The sequence below is a fragment of the Enhydra lutris genome, unplaced genomic scaffold (genome assembly GCF_002288905.1).
Source record: "Enhydra lutris kenyoni isolate GAN:26980312 unplaced genomic scaffold, ASM228890v2 scaffoldscaffold13, whole genome shotgun sequence".
Lineage (NCBI taxonomy): Eukaryota > Metazoa > Chordata > Mammalia > Carnivora > Mustelidae > Enhydra > Enhydra lutris.
Window position 1 is genome coordinate 3,007,052 of NW_019154097.1, and position 17,570 is coordinate 3,024,621.

General features: G+C 42.5%; 1 protein-coding gene across 1 annotated transcript in view; it reads left to right on the forward strand.

Moving 5' to 3' along the window:
• LOC111145979 (dynein axonemal intermediate chain 1) overlaps positions 1–17,570 on the forward strand; it is a 59,027-nt gene that overhangs the window by 10,402 nt on the left and 31,055 nt on the right. Inside the window, exons 2-8 of the mRNA XM_022501329.1 lie at positions 9,885–9,917; positions 12,806–12,904; positions 13,087–13,167; positions 15,254–15,380; positions 15,637–15,770; positions 16,005–16,124; positions 17,132–17,191. Coding sequence (XP_022357037.1) covers positions 9,885–9,917; positions 12,806–12,904; positions 13,087–13,167; positions 15,254–15,380; positions 15,637–15,770; positions 16,005–16,124; positions 17,132–17,191 — 654 coding nt within the window. The remainder of the gene's footprint in view (positions 1–9,884; positions 9,918–12,805; positions 12,905–13,086; positions 13,168–15,253; positions 15,381–15,636; positions 15,771–16,004; positions 16,125–17,131; positions 17,192–17,570) is intronic.

Below are 17,570 nucleotides of genomic sequence, written 5' to 3' on the forward strand. Positions count from 1 at the left end.
CAGAGATCACAGGTAGGTAGAGAGGCAGGCAGAGAGAGAGGAAGGAAAGCAGCCTCCCCGCTGAGCAGAGAGCCCGATTCAGGGCTCGATCCCAGGACTCTGGGATCATGACCTGAGCTGAAAGCAGAGGCTTTAACCCACTGAGCCACCCAGGCGCCCCCCCAAAAAATTTTTTTAAAGCAGATGAAAAAAAAAAAAAAAAAGCGAAGAGCAACGTAATGAAGACAACTATACCATTGCTTTCAATTAAAGGGTAGAATTTCTCAAGCTATGGGGGAAAACAGCAAGACCCAACTAAATGTTACCTATAAGAGATAGAGTTTAAACATAAAGACATAGAAAGGTTGAAAATAAAAGAACAGAAAAAATATACCCTGAGAATGGCAAGCCAAGAATATTGTGTGGCTGTAGTATTATCAGAACCAAGTAGGCTTAAAGACAAGGAGTATTCTCAAAGAAAAGTAGGGACATTTCATAATGATACAGAGTCAGTTCAAGAGAAGACATAAAATCACAAACATGTATGTACCTATTAATATAAGTTCAAGATATATGAATCAAAAACTGACAGAGTTAAAGGGAGAAATAGAAAAATACACAAAGATAGTTGATCTTAATACTTGTCTCCCAGTAATTGAAAGATATAGAGGATTTGTTTAAATAATTTAACCTAATTAACATTTATAGAACACTGTGCCCAAGAACTACAGAATGCTCACAAAATAGACCATATGCTGGGACATAAAATAAGTCCCAAGATATATTGAAAGATTAAAATCTTACAGATTTTAATTCAATTCAAATTCAACATCCATCGATGAGAGAAAGAACCTCAGCATATTAGGAATAGTTTGAACAAAACGGAATTAAAAATAAATAGCAATATCTTTAAAATCCTCAAATATTTAGAAATTAAGGAACACACTTCTAAACAAAGGTAGTCAAAAGGTGCAAGGACAGATGGTAGCTACACTTGTAGTGAACGTAGCATAACGTAGCATAATAAATTTGCCAAATCACTATGTTAAACACCTGAAACTAACGTAATATTGTATACCAACAATATTTCAATAAAAAAAGAAAGAGCACCAGGGATATTAGTAAACATTTTTAACTGAGTGGTAATGAAAATATAACATCACAAATTTTCAGGTGCTGCTAAAGTTGTTCATAATGGAAATGCATAGCTTTAAATGGCTGACTTAGGGAAAAAAAAAAGGAAAGATTTAAAATCAATGTTTCATAGAAACAATGAGAAAAACAATAGAGAAAATTAATAATGCCAGAAATTCATTCTTTGAAAAGAGTAATCAAATTGACAAAACCTAGCAGGGCTCATCAAAATAAAAATAAATCAAAATAGCAGAATCAGGAATGGAACATGAGAAATCACTACTGATCCTACAGACATTAAAAAGGATAAAAAGGAAATATTGCCACAACTTTATGGCAATAAATTCAATAATTTAGATGGAATGGACAAATTTTTTAAAGATTTTATTTATTTATTTTAGAGAGAGCAAGCAGGAGGAAGGGCAGAGGGAAAGAGAGAATCTCAAGCAGACTCTCGCTGAGCTGGGAATTGAATGTAGGCTTGATCTCATGAATCTGAGATCATGACCTGATCTGAAATCAAGAGTCTGAGGCTCAACTGACTGAGCTATCCAGGTGCCCCAGAATAGACAAATTTCTTGAAAAATGCAGTTTACCTTAAATGACCCAAGAAAAAATGGAAAATATGAAAACTCCAAACCTATTTTTAAAAAACTGAGCTCATAACTTAAAACCTTCCCACAAAGAAAATCCAGGCCCAACTAGTTCCACTGATGAACTGTATCAAATACATAAGGAATAAATAACAGGGGTGCCTGGATGGCTCAGTTGGGTAAGTGCCCAATTCTTGATTTTGGCTCAGGTCATGATGTCAGGGTCATGAGATCAAGCCCCATGTCCAGTTCTGCACTCAGTGGGGAGTCTACTTGAGATTCTCTCCTTGTCCTTCTGCCTCTCCTCTTGCTCTCTCTCTCTCTCTCAAATAAATAAATAAATATTTTTTAAAAAGGAATAAATAACACCAGTCTTACACAAAGTCTTATAGAAAATACAGAAAGGAATAAATACCAACTCATTTCATGATGCCAGTGTAACTCTGATATCAAAATCAAAGTTATTACAAGAAAAGAAAATGACAGGCCAATATCCCTTATGAACGTAAGTGCAAAAAATCCAACAAAATATCAGCAAATCTGTTTTTTGGCAATACATAAAAAGAATAATAGATCAAGTGGGGTTTATCCCAATAATGCAAATTTAGCTCAACATTAAAAAAATAAAAGTCTTTCTTCACATTAACACAACAAAGGAGAAATATCATATAATGACATCTCAATAGATTCAGGGGACAAAAAGGACAAAATTCAACATCCAACCACAAGAGATTAGTATAAGGGTCAAATAATGTACTTAAAGGTGTTTAGTAAACTGAAAGATGTTATAGAAACAGAAGGTGTTTTTATTGTCATCCCTCTATGACACTCTTAGGTTTATAGGCTCCTTTCTAGTAAGGACTTCTTGGGGCCTGGACAACGCACTTTTCAATTGTACTACAAATGCCCTCAGAATGGAACTCAGTTGTCATGCTAGCAGACCACGGTAGAGTAATGAAAAATGACAACTACAGGCTCTACACTGCTGCCGTTAACTTGGCTTACTGAGTGCTGGGCTCTGAATTAGGTGCTCTTCAGGCATTGTTTTATTTTATCCTTTGAGCAACTCGGAGGAGGGCACTAATATTTTTCTCTACCTTATAGATGAGAAAATGAGGATTAGAGACTAAATACTTTGCTCAAGATCTCACATATAGTTCATGGCCCTGTTGGGAACCCAGCCAAGGCTTACCCTAAAGTTTCCACTTTCAAATTCTACTCTCCTTGCCTGCTATAGCCTTATCTGGCAAGGGTACCCTAGAGTTGGCTTCTGCTCTCCTGGGCTTCCAGGTAGGCACAAGCCTGGCCTCATAGCCCCCTTTTCTTTCTTTCTTTCTTTTTTTTTTTTAAAGATTTTATTTATTTATTTGAGAGAGAGAGATCACAAGTAGGCAGAGAGGCAGGCAGAGAAGGAGGGGGAAGCAGGCTTCCCACTGAGCAGAGAGCCGATGTGGGGCTCCATCCCAGGAACCTGAGATCACGACCCAAGCTGAAGGCAGAGGCTCTAACCCACTGAGCCACCCAGGCGCCCCTCATATCCCCTTTTTCTGCATTCAGAACACTGTGCTAACAGACACTGGATTAGTAGGAAAGAAAAACCTCTTTAGTTGTACTTTGTTGATTTTAAAAATTCTTAGTTAGCATGTTAAATTATAAAAGTAATGCACATTCACATTAAAAATATTAAAACCATTCTAGGGGTGCCTGGATGGCTGGGTTGAAACCTTTGCCTTCAGTTCAGGTCCTGGATCCCAGAGTCATGGGAACACCCCCCCCTCCCCAATCAGGTTCTCTGCTCAGCAGGGAGCCTGCTTCCCTTCCTCTCTCTCTGCCTGCCTCTCTGCCTGCTTATGATCTCTGTCAAATAAATAAATAAAATATTTTTTAAAAGTATTAAAACTATTCTCATGGTTTTAATATACAATGAACAGTATTGGTCCCTTCCCCCAAATTTCCCAGTCACATTCCCTAAACCAAACTGCTCTTAACAGATTGTATATATTCTTCTAGAAATTTGGATGTATATGCAAATACACACACATATATAGTCTTAAAGTAAGCAGATGGGTCATCTATTCCTGTAGCTTGGTTTTTTATTTAACAACATACCTTGGAGAGCTTTCCATAACAGTACATAAATGTTTATCTCATTCTTTTAAAAATAGGCATAGTATCTTATTGAATGGCTATGCAATAATTTATTTAACTAGGCCCCTACCAATGAATATTTAGGCGTTTTCCATTTTTAAAAACATTACAAATAATGCTGCAGTGAGCAATTTTGTACATCTTATGCATGTGTATGAATACTGCTATAGGAAAAATTCAAGAAAGTGGAGTTGAGGGCTATCTGCATTTTAAATTTTGTGAGGTATTGCCAAATAACACTATAAAAAGTTTGCATCAGTTGGCACTCCCACAATAGCATATGATAATGTCTACTACCCTTCATCTCTAGTGTTTCAAAATTTTGAAATTTCCTTTCAACTACACTTATTTAGTGCCTTCTGTGTGCTTTAGACACTGCACTAGGCTCAGAGATTTGGAATGCAGTCAGTGTAGCCTGAGAAAGATTTGTTGGTGAATTACTATTCCCTTGGGACTAAGAGCTTTTACCCTTTTAAAAATGGAAACTCCAAGCTGGTGAGGTATTTAGTTTCAATTTAGCTTAATGGAAACCTGTTAGTGAGTTTTAAAATAAGGACCAAGACAACTGAAATGGTAAAGGAAGTCTCCTGGGCTCCAGGAAGGAGGATGCTACATCTGTGGGTTTGCGGGCTTCGAAGAGCCCCTCTTTCCAGGAACAAACATGTTTTATCATTGAACTCTTTGGAGGAAACGTGAGCTGCTTTAGTCCCTAAGGTGGGGGCCTCCTAGTAAGCAAGGGCCACACAGATTCTGTGTGGCTGAGGGCAGAGCAGCGTCTATAACTGGAAATAAAGGCTGCCAACTATCATTAATTGAGCATAAACTCTGGCTAAGCACTGCATTATGTACTTTATGTGCATTGACTTAATCCTCATAACAATGCCATGATTGAGAGGGTGTCATTATGTCCAGTTTAAAGATAAGGATACTGAGGTTCAAAGAAGACAAGTAACTTGCCTAGAGTCATAGAACTAGCAGGTAGTGTTGTGGGGACCCAAACCAAGCTATGATTGACTTCAGAGCCCACATTTGGGCTCCCTGAGTATATCTGATCATGTACTTGTTTAATAAATATTATATCTTCATAATAGGGAACAGTTTAAGAACATTTTTATCTCCTTACCCCTAAAATATGCTCAGGGACAAAGGGGTTGCTTACACTTTTCAGTGGGCCATGTACCAAACTGATCTAAGTTCAGGTAAATGCCCAGTAGGTGGCAATAATAATCATCTGTTACCTTGACCAGAATTTTCATTTTCAAAGCACAGTCCCATAGCTGTGGGAAGAATAGAGTAGGGGATGATATGGATGCTGTGTTAGAGAGCTGAGATTTATCTCTGGGCCGATGAAGAACCCTTGGAGGCTTTAAATTAGGAGAATGATATGATAAGATTTATGTTTCAGGAAGATCACTGATAGTGATTAGTTTGGTTCAAACCCTGGTCACCTTTGGGTCAGTTGCTTGCTCACTCTAAGCCTCAATGTCCTCTTCTATAAAATAGAATAATGATAGCTCTTACCTGGTAAGGTAGTTCTGAAGGTTAAATGAGATAATGCATGTATATTGCTTAGTAAATGACTAGCTCAGAGTAAATGCTCAGTAGATGAGAATGATGATAATGATATAATTATTAGATATAATTATTAGAGTGGAGAGAAACTGGAGTCAGGGAAATAAAATGTAGCTATGCAAGAGAGAGTAAGGGCCCGAATTAAGGGAGGTGTAAATGGAGAGGATAGTTATGAAAGATATTAAGGAGATAGAATTGTTAGACTTTGAAACATGATGCTAATGGAAGGGAGGGAAAAACAGGCATATTTGATGGTTTCCACTTTCCAACCGGGGTGACTGAGTGGATGGGGATGCTTGAGTGAAATAGGAAATACTGGAAGAAATAGAAATTTGGTGTAGAAAAAGAATATAATGATTAGGGTGGAAAAAGAATATATTGAGGTTGGTTTTTAATATATTGAATTTAAGTACTCTGTTACCAATTTGAACATGGTTCCAGGAAGTTTAAGCTACAGAAATAGATTTGAACTTTGGGGCACAAGTCTGGCTCAGTGAGTAGAGCATGCAACTCTTGATCTTGGGGTTGGGAGTTCAAGCCCCACATTGGGTATAGAGATTACTAAAATAAAAATAAAAATTAAAGGGGTGCCTGGGTGGCTCAGTGGGTTAAGCCGCTGCTTTCGGCTCAGGTCATGATCTCAGGGTCCTGGGATCGAGTCCCGCATTGGGCTCTCTGCTCAGCGGGGAGCCTGCTTCCCTCTCTCTCTCTGCCTGCTTCTCTGTCTACTTGTGATCTCTCTCTGTCAAATAAATAAATAAAATCTTAAAAATAAATAAATAAATAAATAAAAATAAATAAAAATTAAAAATGAGAATATAAAAAAAAGAAATAACCTTGAACTCCATCATAAGGTGCAAGATGAAGCTATGGGTGGGGTAAGAACACCCAAAGGGAGTGTATAGAATAATAAGACTGGATCGGGTGGTGCCTGGGTGGCTCAGTAGATTGAGTGGACGGTCTGACTCTTGCTTTCAGCTCAGGTCAGGATCTCAAGAACCCCATGGGGCTCTGTGCTCAGCAGGGAATCTGCTTGAAATGCTCTCCCTCCCTCTCCCTCTCCCTTCCCCCCCATTCATGCATTCTCTCTCTCTCTCTCTCTCAAAATAAATAAATAAATCCTTAAAAAAAAAAAAGAAGACGACTAAGGGGTTCAAGCATATATTCCTGGTCAAGGATATTGAGAAGCAACTGCTGGAGAGGTGACATGGAAATGAAAGTGGAGAACTTTCAAGAGAGAACAAGGGAACCCAGCCCTCATCCTGAAAGAGAAATGAGAAGCATGCATTAGGGAGCTGTGCCACATCTGATGAAATCTGTATTTCCTTTATAGGAGAACACTGTGAAGAACCAGTTCAGACTGGGACATCTGTTATCCCATTGATCATCAGGATTAAGTTGACTGCTCTGGTGTTCTTGGGGGCGGGGTTCCTCTTCCTGTATCACTCCTCTAATAGACATCCTCCCTTGGCCGAATAGAATGACCTATCCAAAAGTAGAGGATCTTCTTTGGTCAAGTATAAGTTTAAGAATATATAAGTACAAGAATAGTGTAAGAATGGTGGACTTCCTTTGCTGGAATCTCCAAATTGTCTCCAGTGTGTACTGTAGTATTATATTTCTTTTCATAATACTATTTGCTTTTGCAGACCAAAATCCAGAAATAACAGAGTGTCTATCTGAAGTTCCATTTCATTTTTCATCTCATAACAGCCCATACTTGTGGTGATGATGGAAGGTGGGGCAGAGCCTTGCTCAAAGTGAGGAATGGAAGAGTAGAGGGAGGTAGGAGAAAAGTGATAATATGGCAGGGTTAGATAAAGGACTAGCAGAGGTTAGTTGAATAATGTTTTGTTAGGCAGAGATAGTGGGAGCAGCAAGGGGGAAGGGGGAAATGGTGTTTCTGGCAGGAGGAACTGTAAAAAGCAAAGGTACAGGGACACCTGGGTGACTCAGTGGGAAGAGCATACAATTCTGGATCTCAGGCTAATCAATTTGAGCTGCATGTTGGGTGTAGAGATTACCTTAAAGTAAATAATTAATTTTTTTAAAGAAGCAAAGGTGCAGAGGTGAGAAAGGGTAGGCCATGCTCAGGAAATGTGAGTAGACTTGGTGCGCTGCATCTCAAAGTGTTAGCACATGAAGGGTTGGAGAACAGGCTAGAATGGAGATGCAGGGCCAGATGATAGAGTTCTGAGGGACAGGGGAGGGAATTTGCGCTTTGTTCTTCCGTGGTTTGATGGCTTCTGGGAGGAACCATCAAAAGCTTTCCAGGAATTCAGGCTTGTCTGTCTCAGGCTTCTCCTTTTGGAAGACCAAGGGCCCAAAGTGGCAGCCTGACATTCAATCTCCTTTGCCATGGTTGGGAAGTCAGGGCTGCAGCTGATTTCATTGGCCTGTTTTGCATTTATTATAGTGTGGCTTTTATAGTGTGTTAATTGAAATATTTCCAACTGCCAAAAACAATTACACTCAAATTGCCTTGTCAGTTCTTTTATTGCCAGATAAATGTTTTACAGACATATTTACCGGGGGCAGTGGTAACTGGATCTCGTTTTCTATTTAAGGCTGACAGTTGGGTCTGGGATTGGTCCTCCAGGGCTCTGTTGTGGGCCAGAAAGCTGTTGGATGTGGCGCTTCCATCTTTTTCCCTTAGGGATCAGAGGTGCTTCAAAAAAAAAAGCAGCTTTCTGGCTTGTGCAGTTTAGCCTCGGAGAAGGGTTCCATTGCTGGAAACCCTGGCAACCTGGCAGAAATCTGAATCCTGCTGCCTGCCCTACCAGCAACAATCCCAGCCCAAGCTGAGACATGCTTTCCCCTCTCCCTGGCATCCCTTTCCTCTCCTCCACCATCACAGCCCTCCCATAGACTATCATGCACGAGCCATCTAGTCTAACTCTTTCACTTTGTATTTGGGAAACTTAGGCCCCAGAGACTTCCCCTAAGACCACACAGGTGGACTGTGAGCGCTGGGAGCAGAGGTCTCTGTCCCATGGGCTGTGCTGCCGGCAGGCTGTTCTGGCCCCCTTTTCAGTATTTGAGACCTGTTTTTTATAAGAACCCTTCCTTCACGTTTCCAGCCTCCACTGATCTCCCTTTGGCTTGATCATCTGAAACCCCTATCGTTCTGTATATATACTGCACGGCTTTTGCTTGCTTGGGGAACATTTTACTGGCTCTGTCACTGTTCTTCTCTTGCCTTTGTGCATGCTGTTTTCTTCTTCAGAAAAATATTTTCTCTACTTGGACAACCCATACTTGTTCTTTGTTACCTGACTAGGAAATAGCCACCTCTGGGAGCCTTTCTTGGGCTGGGTAGGTGTCTCTGTGCACCCCTCCAGCGCCCTGGGCACACGTCTCTCTGCTGCTGATGAGGAGCAGGCTTTCAAAGGAACACATACTGAGTGAGGGAGGGAGGAAGGGAAGGAGGGAGGAAGGGAGCAATGACGAGCACTGCCTACACTACTCCATGGACCCTGAGCAAACTGGGGCGGAGACCTCATCTCTCTTCGGTTTTGTCCTACTGCTGACGTGTGTCCCTGACAGATAAACAGATGCTCAGCAAGTGTTTATCAAGCTGAACAGACCATGCTGCTCTCAGGAACAGAAGATTTTAGCATATTATGACTAGAAGGTCATCACATCCAATCCTATGCATTTTACTGACAAGGAAACCGAGGCCCAAAGAGGAAAAACATTTTTCTCAGCCTCATGATCGCTAATGGCATTCCTTCATTTATTCAATAAGGATTTTGAACACTTACTATATTCTCAGACCACAGTGTATGAAACAAAGTACCTGCTCAGAAAGAGTTCACATTCATCCCAAACAAGTGTTTTTGAGTATAATCTGATCTCAAATTCCCCTTAATGCATAGTACAAAGCTGAGCTCTTAGAATATGCTTTTTTTTTTTTTTTTTAAGAGTGGGAGAGATGGGTGAGGAGGGACAGAGACAGCAAGAATCTTAAGCAGGCTCAATGCCCAGTGTGGAGCCCAATGTGGGGCTTGATTTCACAACTCTGAGATCATAACCTGAGCCAAAACCAAAAGTCAGATGCTTAACTGAATGAGCCACCCAGGCACCCCTAGAAAATGCTTTTTTAAAATGTTTGTTGAGGGGTACCTGGGTGGCTCAGTCAATTAAGTGTCCATCATCTGCTCAGGTCATGATCCCGGGGTCCTAGGATCAAGCCCCACATCGGGCTCCCTGCTCCGTGGTGAGCCTACTTCTCCCTCTCCCTCTGCCTACTACTCCCCCTGCTTGTGTTCTCTTTCTCTGACAGATAAATAAATAAAATCTTAAAATTATTAAAGAAAAAAAAAAAGACTTAGGAAAGCTCGATGTCCACTATCTTTGAGGTCTCTGGGCAGAAGCCTCCCTGTCTATAATACTATTTCTGACGATCCTGCAGAAATTTGTCTATGAATTACCTCTTGTTTCTGTTCTTTTTTTCAGAGCATCAGTGTGGGCAGAGGAGCCAGGAAGAGAGTAAGTGCTGAGCCCACTGCAGGCTCTCAGCAAGAAGCTAACAGCATTGTTTTCCATTGAAAATATTAGCTATATGTTTTTTAGAAAATTCAAATGAGCAAAAAGAATGTTAAAATCACCCTTAAATCCACCATTGCAGGAAACCTCTTGGTTAATACATGATGTTATATCCTTTCAGATATTTCTGTGCATATATAAAAATTATATGTATTTATTTATTTATTTATTTTTAATTTTTTTTTTTATTTTTTTTTAATTTATTTTTTAAACATATAATATCTTTTTATCCCCAGGGGTACAGGTCTGTGAATCGCCAGGTTTACACACTTCACAGCACTCACCATAGCACATACCCTCCCCAATGTCCATAATCCCACCCCCCCAACCCCCCTCCCCCCATTAACCCTCAGTTTGTTTTGTGAGATTAAGAGTCACTTATGGTTTGTTATATGTATTTATTTTTAAATGGAATCAAACTGTATGTTATTTTATAATCTGCTTTTTACATAATATATTTGAGTACTTTCCATTGCCAATAAAGATACTTTTATAGCATCATTTAAAATTACTGTACAACATTTCACCATATATTTCTTAAGGCCATACCATAATTTGTTCAACCATGCCCCATTATTGGACATTTAACTGTTTCTTCTTTTTCACTATTATGATCAATTCTCCCATAAACACTCATGCATTTAAATCTCTGGGCATGTCTATGGTTGTGGTTATTTCTTTAATATAAAGTCGTGCACATAAAAACTTTAGTCAAAGAGTATAAATATTTTTTAGGCTTTTGAGAAATATTTCCAAATTGTTCTTTAGAAAGGCTGTCCTTGATTTGAAGGGGCACATGCACCCCGATGTTTATAGCCGCAGTGTCCACAACAGCCAAATTATAGAAAGAGCCCAAATGTCTATCAACTGATGAATGGATAAAGAAGATGTGGAGTGTATATATAAAATGGAATATTACTCAGCCATTGAAAAGAATGAAATCTTGCCATTTGCAACAACGTAGGTGGAACTAGAGGATATTATGCTGAGTGAAATAAGTCAGTCAGAGAAAGACAAATACCACATTATTTCACTCATATGTGGAATTTAAGAAACAAAACAGATGAACATAGGGGAAGGGGGAAAAAGAGAGTGAGAGGAAAGCGAACCATAAACAAATCTTAACAATGGAGAACAAACTGAGGGTTGCTGGAAGGAGGTGGGCCAGGAAAGGGCTAAATGGGTGATGGGTATTAAGGAAGGCATTTGTGATGAGCATTGGGTGTTACATGTAAGTGATGAATCACTGAATTCTCCACCTGAAACCAATATTGCCATGTATGTTAACTAACTAGAATCTAAATAAGAACTTGAAATAAAAAAAGTCACCAAAATTGTTAGACTGACCTGCTCATCAACAGGGCACCAAAGTCATGTTTTTGAGGAATAAATAAATATCTTCTATCTTTCACAGTAGAAAAGAGAGGTTAACTCTAAAATTCTGTTCCAAAACATACAGAAACTGTAGTCTGCCACAATAGAAAAAAACTATTAACATAAAGATAAGAAAACTGATCTAATTCTACAGAACACTACAGCAGCTCGACTGTTTAGTCATGTACCTCGAGGGTGGGCACATTTTATCTGTAAAGTGCCAGACAGCAAATATCTTAGGTTGTGTAGGCCGTATGGTCTCACGTACAACTACTCAACTCTGCTTGTAGGGCAAAAGCAGCAAAAGATAATACATAGATGAATGAGAGTGGTTGGGTCCCAATAAAACTATTTATGGAAATAGGAAAAGAGAAAGAAAGAAAGAGAGAGAGAAAGAAAGGGAGGAAGGAAGGGCGAAAGAAAGAAGAAAAAAAGAAAAACAAAGAAGAGGAAAGAAAAGAAAAGAGAGAGAGAAAGAAAAAAAGGAAAAAGGAAAAAGAAAGATTGTGTTAATTTATGGTTATCAATTTTCCCATAACCTCATCAACACAATATTAATTTCATTTGGTTGAGGGGTCTCTTTATTTTGGGTTTTTGTTGTTTTAGTTTTCAATAGTTTTTTTTTTTTAATTTTTTAAATTTATTTGACAGAGAGAGGGAGATCACAAGTAGGCAGTGAGGCAGGCAGAGAGAGAAGGGGAAGCAGGCTCCCTGCTGAGCAGAGAGCCCGATGTGGGACTCGATCCCGGGACCCTGAGATCATGACCTGAGCCGAAGGCAGAGGCTTAACCCACTGAGCCACTCAGGCGCCCCTTTTTGTTTTTTTTTTTTTAAGATTTTATTTCTTTCTTTGTTCATTTGTGAGAAAGAAAGCGAGAGAGTGAGCACAAGCCGGGGCAGAGGGAAGGAGAATCCCAAGCAGACTCCCCACTGTGCAGAGCCTGACAGTGGGGCTGCATCTCACGACCCTGAGGTCATGACCTGAGCTGAAACCAAGACTCGGTTGCTCAACCAACTGAGCCACCCAGGGGCCCCATTGTTTTCAGGAGTTTTAAGTGAAAAATTGGATTCTTTGGGGTTTTTTTCTGCATATTTTTGCTATTATAAGGGTGAATTTTTTTTTAGTATGCCATAGGCCACTTTGGCAAGGTGTTTAGCTATCTATTAGGGAAAGGAGAAAGTTCTAGTCCTTGGTTTTTTGGCAGCAATCTGACGGTCTTTCTGAAGACTCACCACAATGTTCCAGCTAACCCCTGACCCCAAGGGATGAGGTGGCCAACATCCTCCAGGCAGTGAGAACTCCAGCCCTAGCAACTCCTTCGGACTCTTTCATGAGTGGTCTATTGTGCATTCTGTAGTCTCCGTGTGGGGGCAGGGCTTGGCCTCGGGGAGGATTTGTGAATGAAGCGGCTTCTGGCTGCTCTGCTTGCTGACCCTCACATGGGGTTTTCGACCAGGATGAAGATTCAGGAACTGATGTGGGGGAAGGAGCAGATGAATGGGCCCAGTCCAAAGCCACAGTCAGACCCCCTGACCAGCTGGAGCTGACCGATGCTGTGAGTCAGGCGCGTCCCGCCCTTGCCCCTTCCACCTCCTCCAGCCTCAGAGATGTGCTCTTGCACGGTAATGATTAGCCGCCTGCACAGAGCCTGGGTGTGAGATGTCTGCTGGTACCCCAAGTACCAGAAGAGGTGGGGGGCCCTCCATGTAGGACCCTCTGGGTATTTCTTTCCCTCAGGAGCTAAAGGAAGAGTTCACCCGCATTCTGACCGCCAACAACCCACACGCACCCCAGAACATCGTCAGGTACAGCTTCAAAGTAAGTCTTCCCCCGGGGTGGGGGCCTCTGGGTACCCCTTGGCTTGGCAGGGACTTGCTATTCTGCAAGAGCCTCTCTGCTATTACAGAGACCATCTTTAAACTTTGGTCTTTGGCTGGAACCTTGAAATTTTACATGGACTTTTCCAGAGATTTCAAAAATTTCTTTACTAATCTCCCTTACAGTCTTAATGAGTACTTATTACATGTTAGACACTGTGTTAATAAATTATTTTAATTATTTTTAAAACTTACAACTATCCTGAAAATTAGATAGTATTATCCTCATTTTACAGATGAAAAAAAAATCAAGGCTTAGAGTGGTTAAGCCCAAGGTCATGCAGAAAATAGGGGACAGAATCAGGATTTGAATCCATTCTGCCCACAACCACAAACCCTGTTCTTAGCTGCCACACTCTTTCATCCTCCCAACCATCTGAGTTCCTGAGACAAGGGCTTTGTGGTGACTATGTAAGGCAGAGCATCCCAACCTATGTGCGGAAATAGTAATTCTTTCAGCCCTCCAGGGGTAGGTGGGTTTGGTTCAGTCAGAGCACATGGGCTGGGTTCCTCTCTAGAGCTTCTCCTCTTTAGAACTTAACCCTATATGTCATACAAATGTAATAATTTTCTATGTGACTTGAAAAGGGTTGAGAAGAAATGTTTTGAAAGAAGGAAGGAGGGGTGCCTGGGTGGCTCAGTGGGTTAAGCCTCTGCCTTCTGCTCAGGTCATGATCTCAGGATCCTGGGATCGAGGCCCACCTCGGGCTCTCTGTTGGGCAGGGAGCCTGCTTCCCCCTCTCTCTCTGCCTGCCTCTCTGCCTACTTGTGATTGCTCTCTCTGTCAAATAAATAAATAAAATCTTTTAAAAGAGAAAGAAAGAAAGATAGAAGGAAGGAAGGAAACCTGCTGTCAAAGTCAATGGTACAACTAGGATGTTTTTCAATAAGGAAGCTAGGTATGGGACCCAGACTAATAGACCCTATGAAAACAGGGATCACATCTGCTTTTGCTAAGCTTTATATCCCTGGAACCTAGAAAATACTTGGCATGTTATACAGCGTCTGCTTAAAAATTATTTGTTGAAGGGGCACCTGGGTGGCTCAGTGGTTTAAGCCTCTGCCTTCAGCTCAGGTTGTGGTCTCAGTGTCCTGGGATAGAGCCCCGCATTGGGCTCTCTGCTCGGTGGGGAGCCTGCTTCCCCCTCTCTCTCTGCCTGCCTCTCTGTCTGCTTGTGACCTCTCTCTCTCTCTCTCTCTGTCAAATAAATAAATAATCTTAAAAAAAATTATTTGTTGAAGAAGGAATGAACAAGGTTGCCTGGATTTTAAGCTGAACCCTGCTTCTCATTTGCTGTATGAACTGGATAAGGGCCAAACTCAAAAACCTTTTCTAGATGTCTGTGGCCCCTTGTATGGAACAGGAGGATTGGGGATTGGGGGTGTCTCTGAGAATCTATCCAGTCCTCACATCCACTAATAGCAGTGTGGAGAAGGTCAGGCCAGGTGTGTCTGATTACTATGTGTGACCTGTCTCAGCTCTGTGGTGAGACAGGTACACGAGGATCACTCGGCATGGATGTGAGAGCCAGTGATAGGCAAGTCCAGAACTATTCAAAGTTGAAAAGAAAAGACAATTTAAAAATATGTCTTTGATGAGAACGTAAAAGAAAAAACATCTTTCGTTTGCCTCCTCTTCTTCTTCTTTTTTTTTTAAGATTTTATTTATTCATTTGACAGACAGAGATCACAAGTAGGCAGAGAGGCAGGCAGAGAGAGAGGAAGGGAAGCAGGCTCCCTGCTGAGCAGAGAGCCCAAAGCAGGGCTCGATCTCAGGACCCTGAGATCATGACCTGAGCTGAAAGCAGAGGCTTTAACCCACTGAGCCACCCAGGTGCCCCATTGTCTCCTCTTCTTAAGCTGGAATGTAATGAAAACTTCCGGTTAACTGAACATTTGGGGATATCTATCCATATATATCTCGTTAACAGATGGACCATGTTAATCCTTATAGAATGAAGGCAGATTGCATTCTCACTCCAGCGCTTTTGGGACCCCTGGTCTGACTCAGCCCCCTCTCCTCTTAGGAAGGCACATATAAGCTTATTGGCGTGGTGAACCAACTGGCAGTTCACTTCAGCCAGGTTGGGAACCTGATCCCCAAAGACTCGGATGAAGGACGGCGGCAGCACTACCGTGATGAGTTAGCAGCAGGTAGGCCTCGGGGCCGGCAGGAAGTGGAGGCCCAGAGCCCAGGTTCCTTTCTGTGGTCATCCTAGGGAGCGGATACTAAGCCATAACTTTGCAGAGCTTCTGCTTACATGAAGCCCCACAGCTGGCGGCCTTGCTGCGGTCTGGGAATTAAGCTGTGAGGACCCTGGGGTAGCTGAGGCCTCAAAGGCAGAAACCAAGAGAGCCTTGCCCTGCCAGGGGACGGGGGAGCAGGCCTGGCCTTTGGATTCATCTGCAGTATCTTATCAAGGTTCTCAGGAGTCTGCCAAGGTGGTGATTTCAGAAACCGAAATCCTTGAAGAAGAAGAAGAGCCTAAGGAAACAGAAGCTGAAACTGAACTTGGGAGTCAAACAGATGTGCCTGCCACTGAGGTACAGTACAGAACTGCTCCCATCCCTCCCCTTCCAGCTCCAGCTGCAGATGGAAGCTTCGGGGCTAACTGGTTGGGGGGTGGGGCTGCAGGTGAGAAGTTAGAGGCTGTAGGTAGAAAGCCTCTGGCATCATCACCCTCTCCTACTCCAGACTCTCCTAGGGCATGACTTCTCCCCATCCCCGATTCCCCACCACCTTCTTCAGCCCTGGTCCTGTGGATCTTTTTTTTCTAGGCAGCTGCAAAAGCAACTGAAGAAGAATTGATGACTCCCAAGCAGCCCAAGGAGCGAAAGCTCACCAACCAGTTCAACTTCAGTGAGAGGGCCTCACAGACCTTAAACAATCCTCTCCGGGTAGAGCAGCCCCCACCACAGCCCCTTGACCTCCTGGTTCTGCACTGTTGCATGGCAGGGAAGGAACAGGCTTGACCCCTGCCCCAGCAGCTCTTAGCCTAGAAGGATGACAGGCACAGCACAGTTCATCTCTCCAAGGAGAGCTGGGAACATGTGTTGGGGGTCTTGTAAGCTGTTCAGAGTTCAGAACTCCTTGTAAGGAGTTCAGAGTGGGTAACAAGGAGTCTGGAGCCCTTCACTGAGACTGAAACATGTATGGGCCTTGGAGAAGAGGTCAAGATCTGGGGGAGAGAGGGGAGGCCAGAATGTGCCAGGGAGGCAGAACTAAGCCAGTTTGACTGCAGTTGATGCTCTCTGTGATAGACTAGCTGGAAAAGGCTAGAAAAGTTTCCTGGCTCACTAGTATGGAGGACCCTGAATACCAGGTTGAAGGAACCTCTCAGGGTTTCAGGGGAGAGACTCACGTATGTAAGACACTGTTTTACAGAAATCAACCTATGAATGGAGGGCAGAGGTCTACAGGATGGGTTTCTGGAAGCTCCTAATCATGCTGTGTGCTCCCTATTCAGTAATCTGGGTGGTACATAATGAGGAGGGAATGCATTCCTCTGGTGGAGCAGAGACCCCAGTATTAGGGAGAAGCCTTCTCAGGATGAGGGATGTTAGCCCAGTAGCTTACCAGGGGCTGACCTCTGTGTCTTGCATCAGGAGGCTGGCCAGAGACCTGTCCATCCCCCACTTGGAGTTTTTCTTGGTTGAAAGTGGCACAATCAGGCTTCATTGCGCCTGATTTCTAGCTTGGGCTTTTTCTAAGGAAGCTTAGAAGGAAAATGGAGGCTTTCACTCCATCATTTGGTCCTTTGTTCAGGCCCTCTTTACTTCCCCAGTTCTGTGTTCCATCCCTCCCTCTGCTCCAACTGAAATGTTTCACCCAAGGATATACTGCTGGGTTAAGTGAGAAGGATTTGAGGGCTTTCTGTGGGTTTCCTGTTGTCATTGTTCTCTAGGACCGAGAATGCCAGATGGAGCCTCCTCCTAGGACAAACTTTTCAGCCACAGCCAATCAGGTGAGTCCCTGGATCAGTCTAAAACTCATCACCACACCCCAGCCACCCACCCCATGCATCCTTGTCAAAGGGTCCTCTGCATCCATCTATCTCCCTGCTCCTTGTCTAGGCTTTGAACACTAGGGATATGAGACAGTGGGACCCCACCCTGTGAGCTCTGGATCAGCTACATGCCCCCAACCCCAGGGCAAGGCTGTCAAAGAGGGAAATAAGCATGGTTTCTAACTCTCTGAAACCCATGGCACCCCAAGGCTGACTCTGAAGTGTTAGCACTTTAACCTGCCCTTCCAGAAGCCTTCATTTTTCCTGCAGACCCTCTTTCCCCCTCAAATCCTACTGGGTAGCCATGCTGATTTGGGCAGGATTTGGTGCCAGGAGA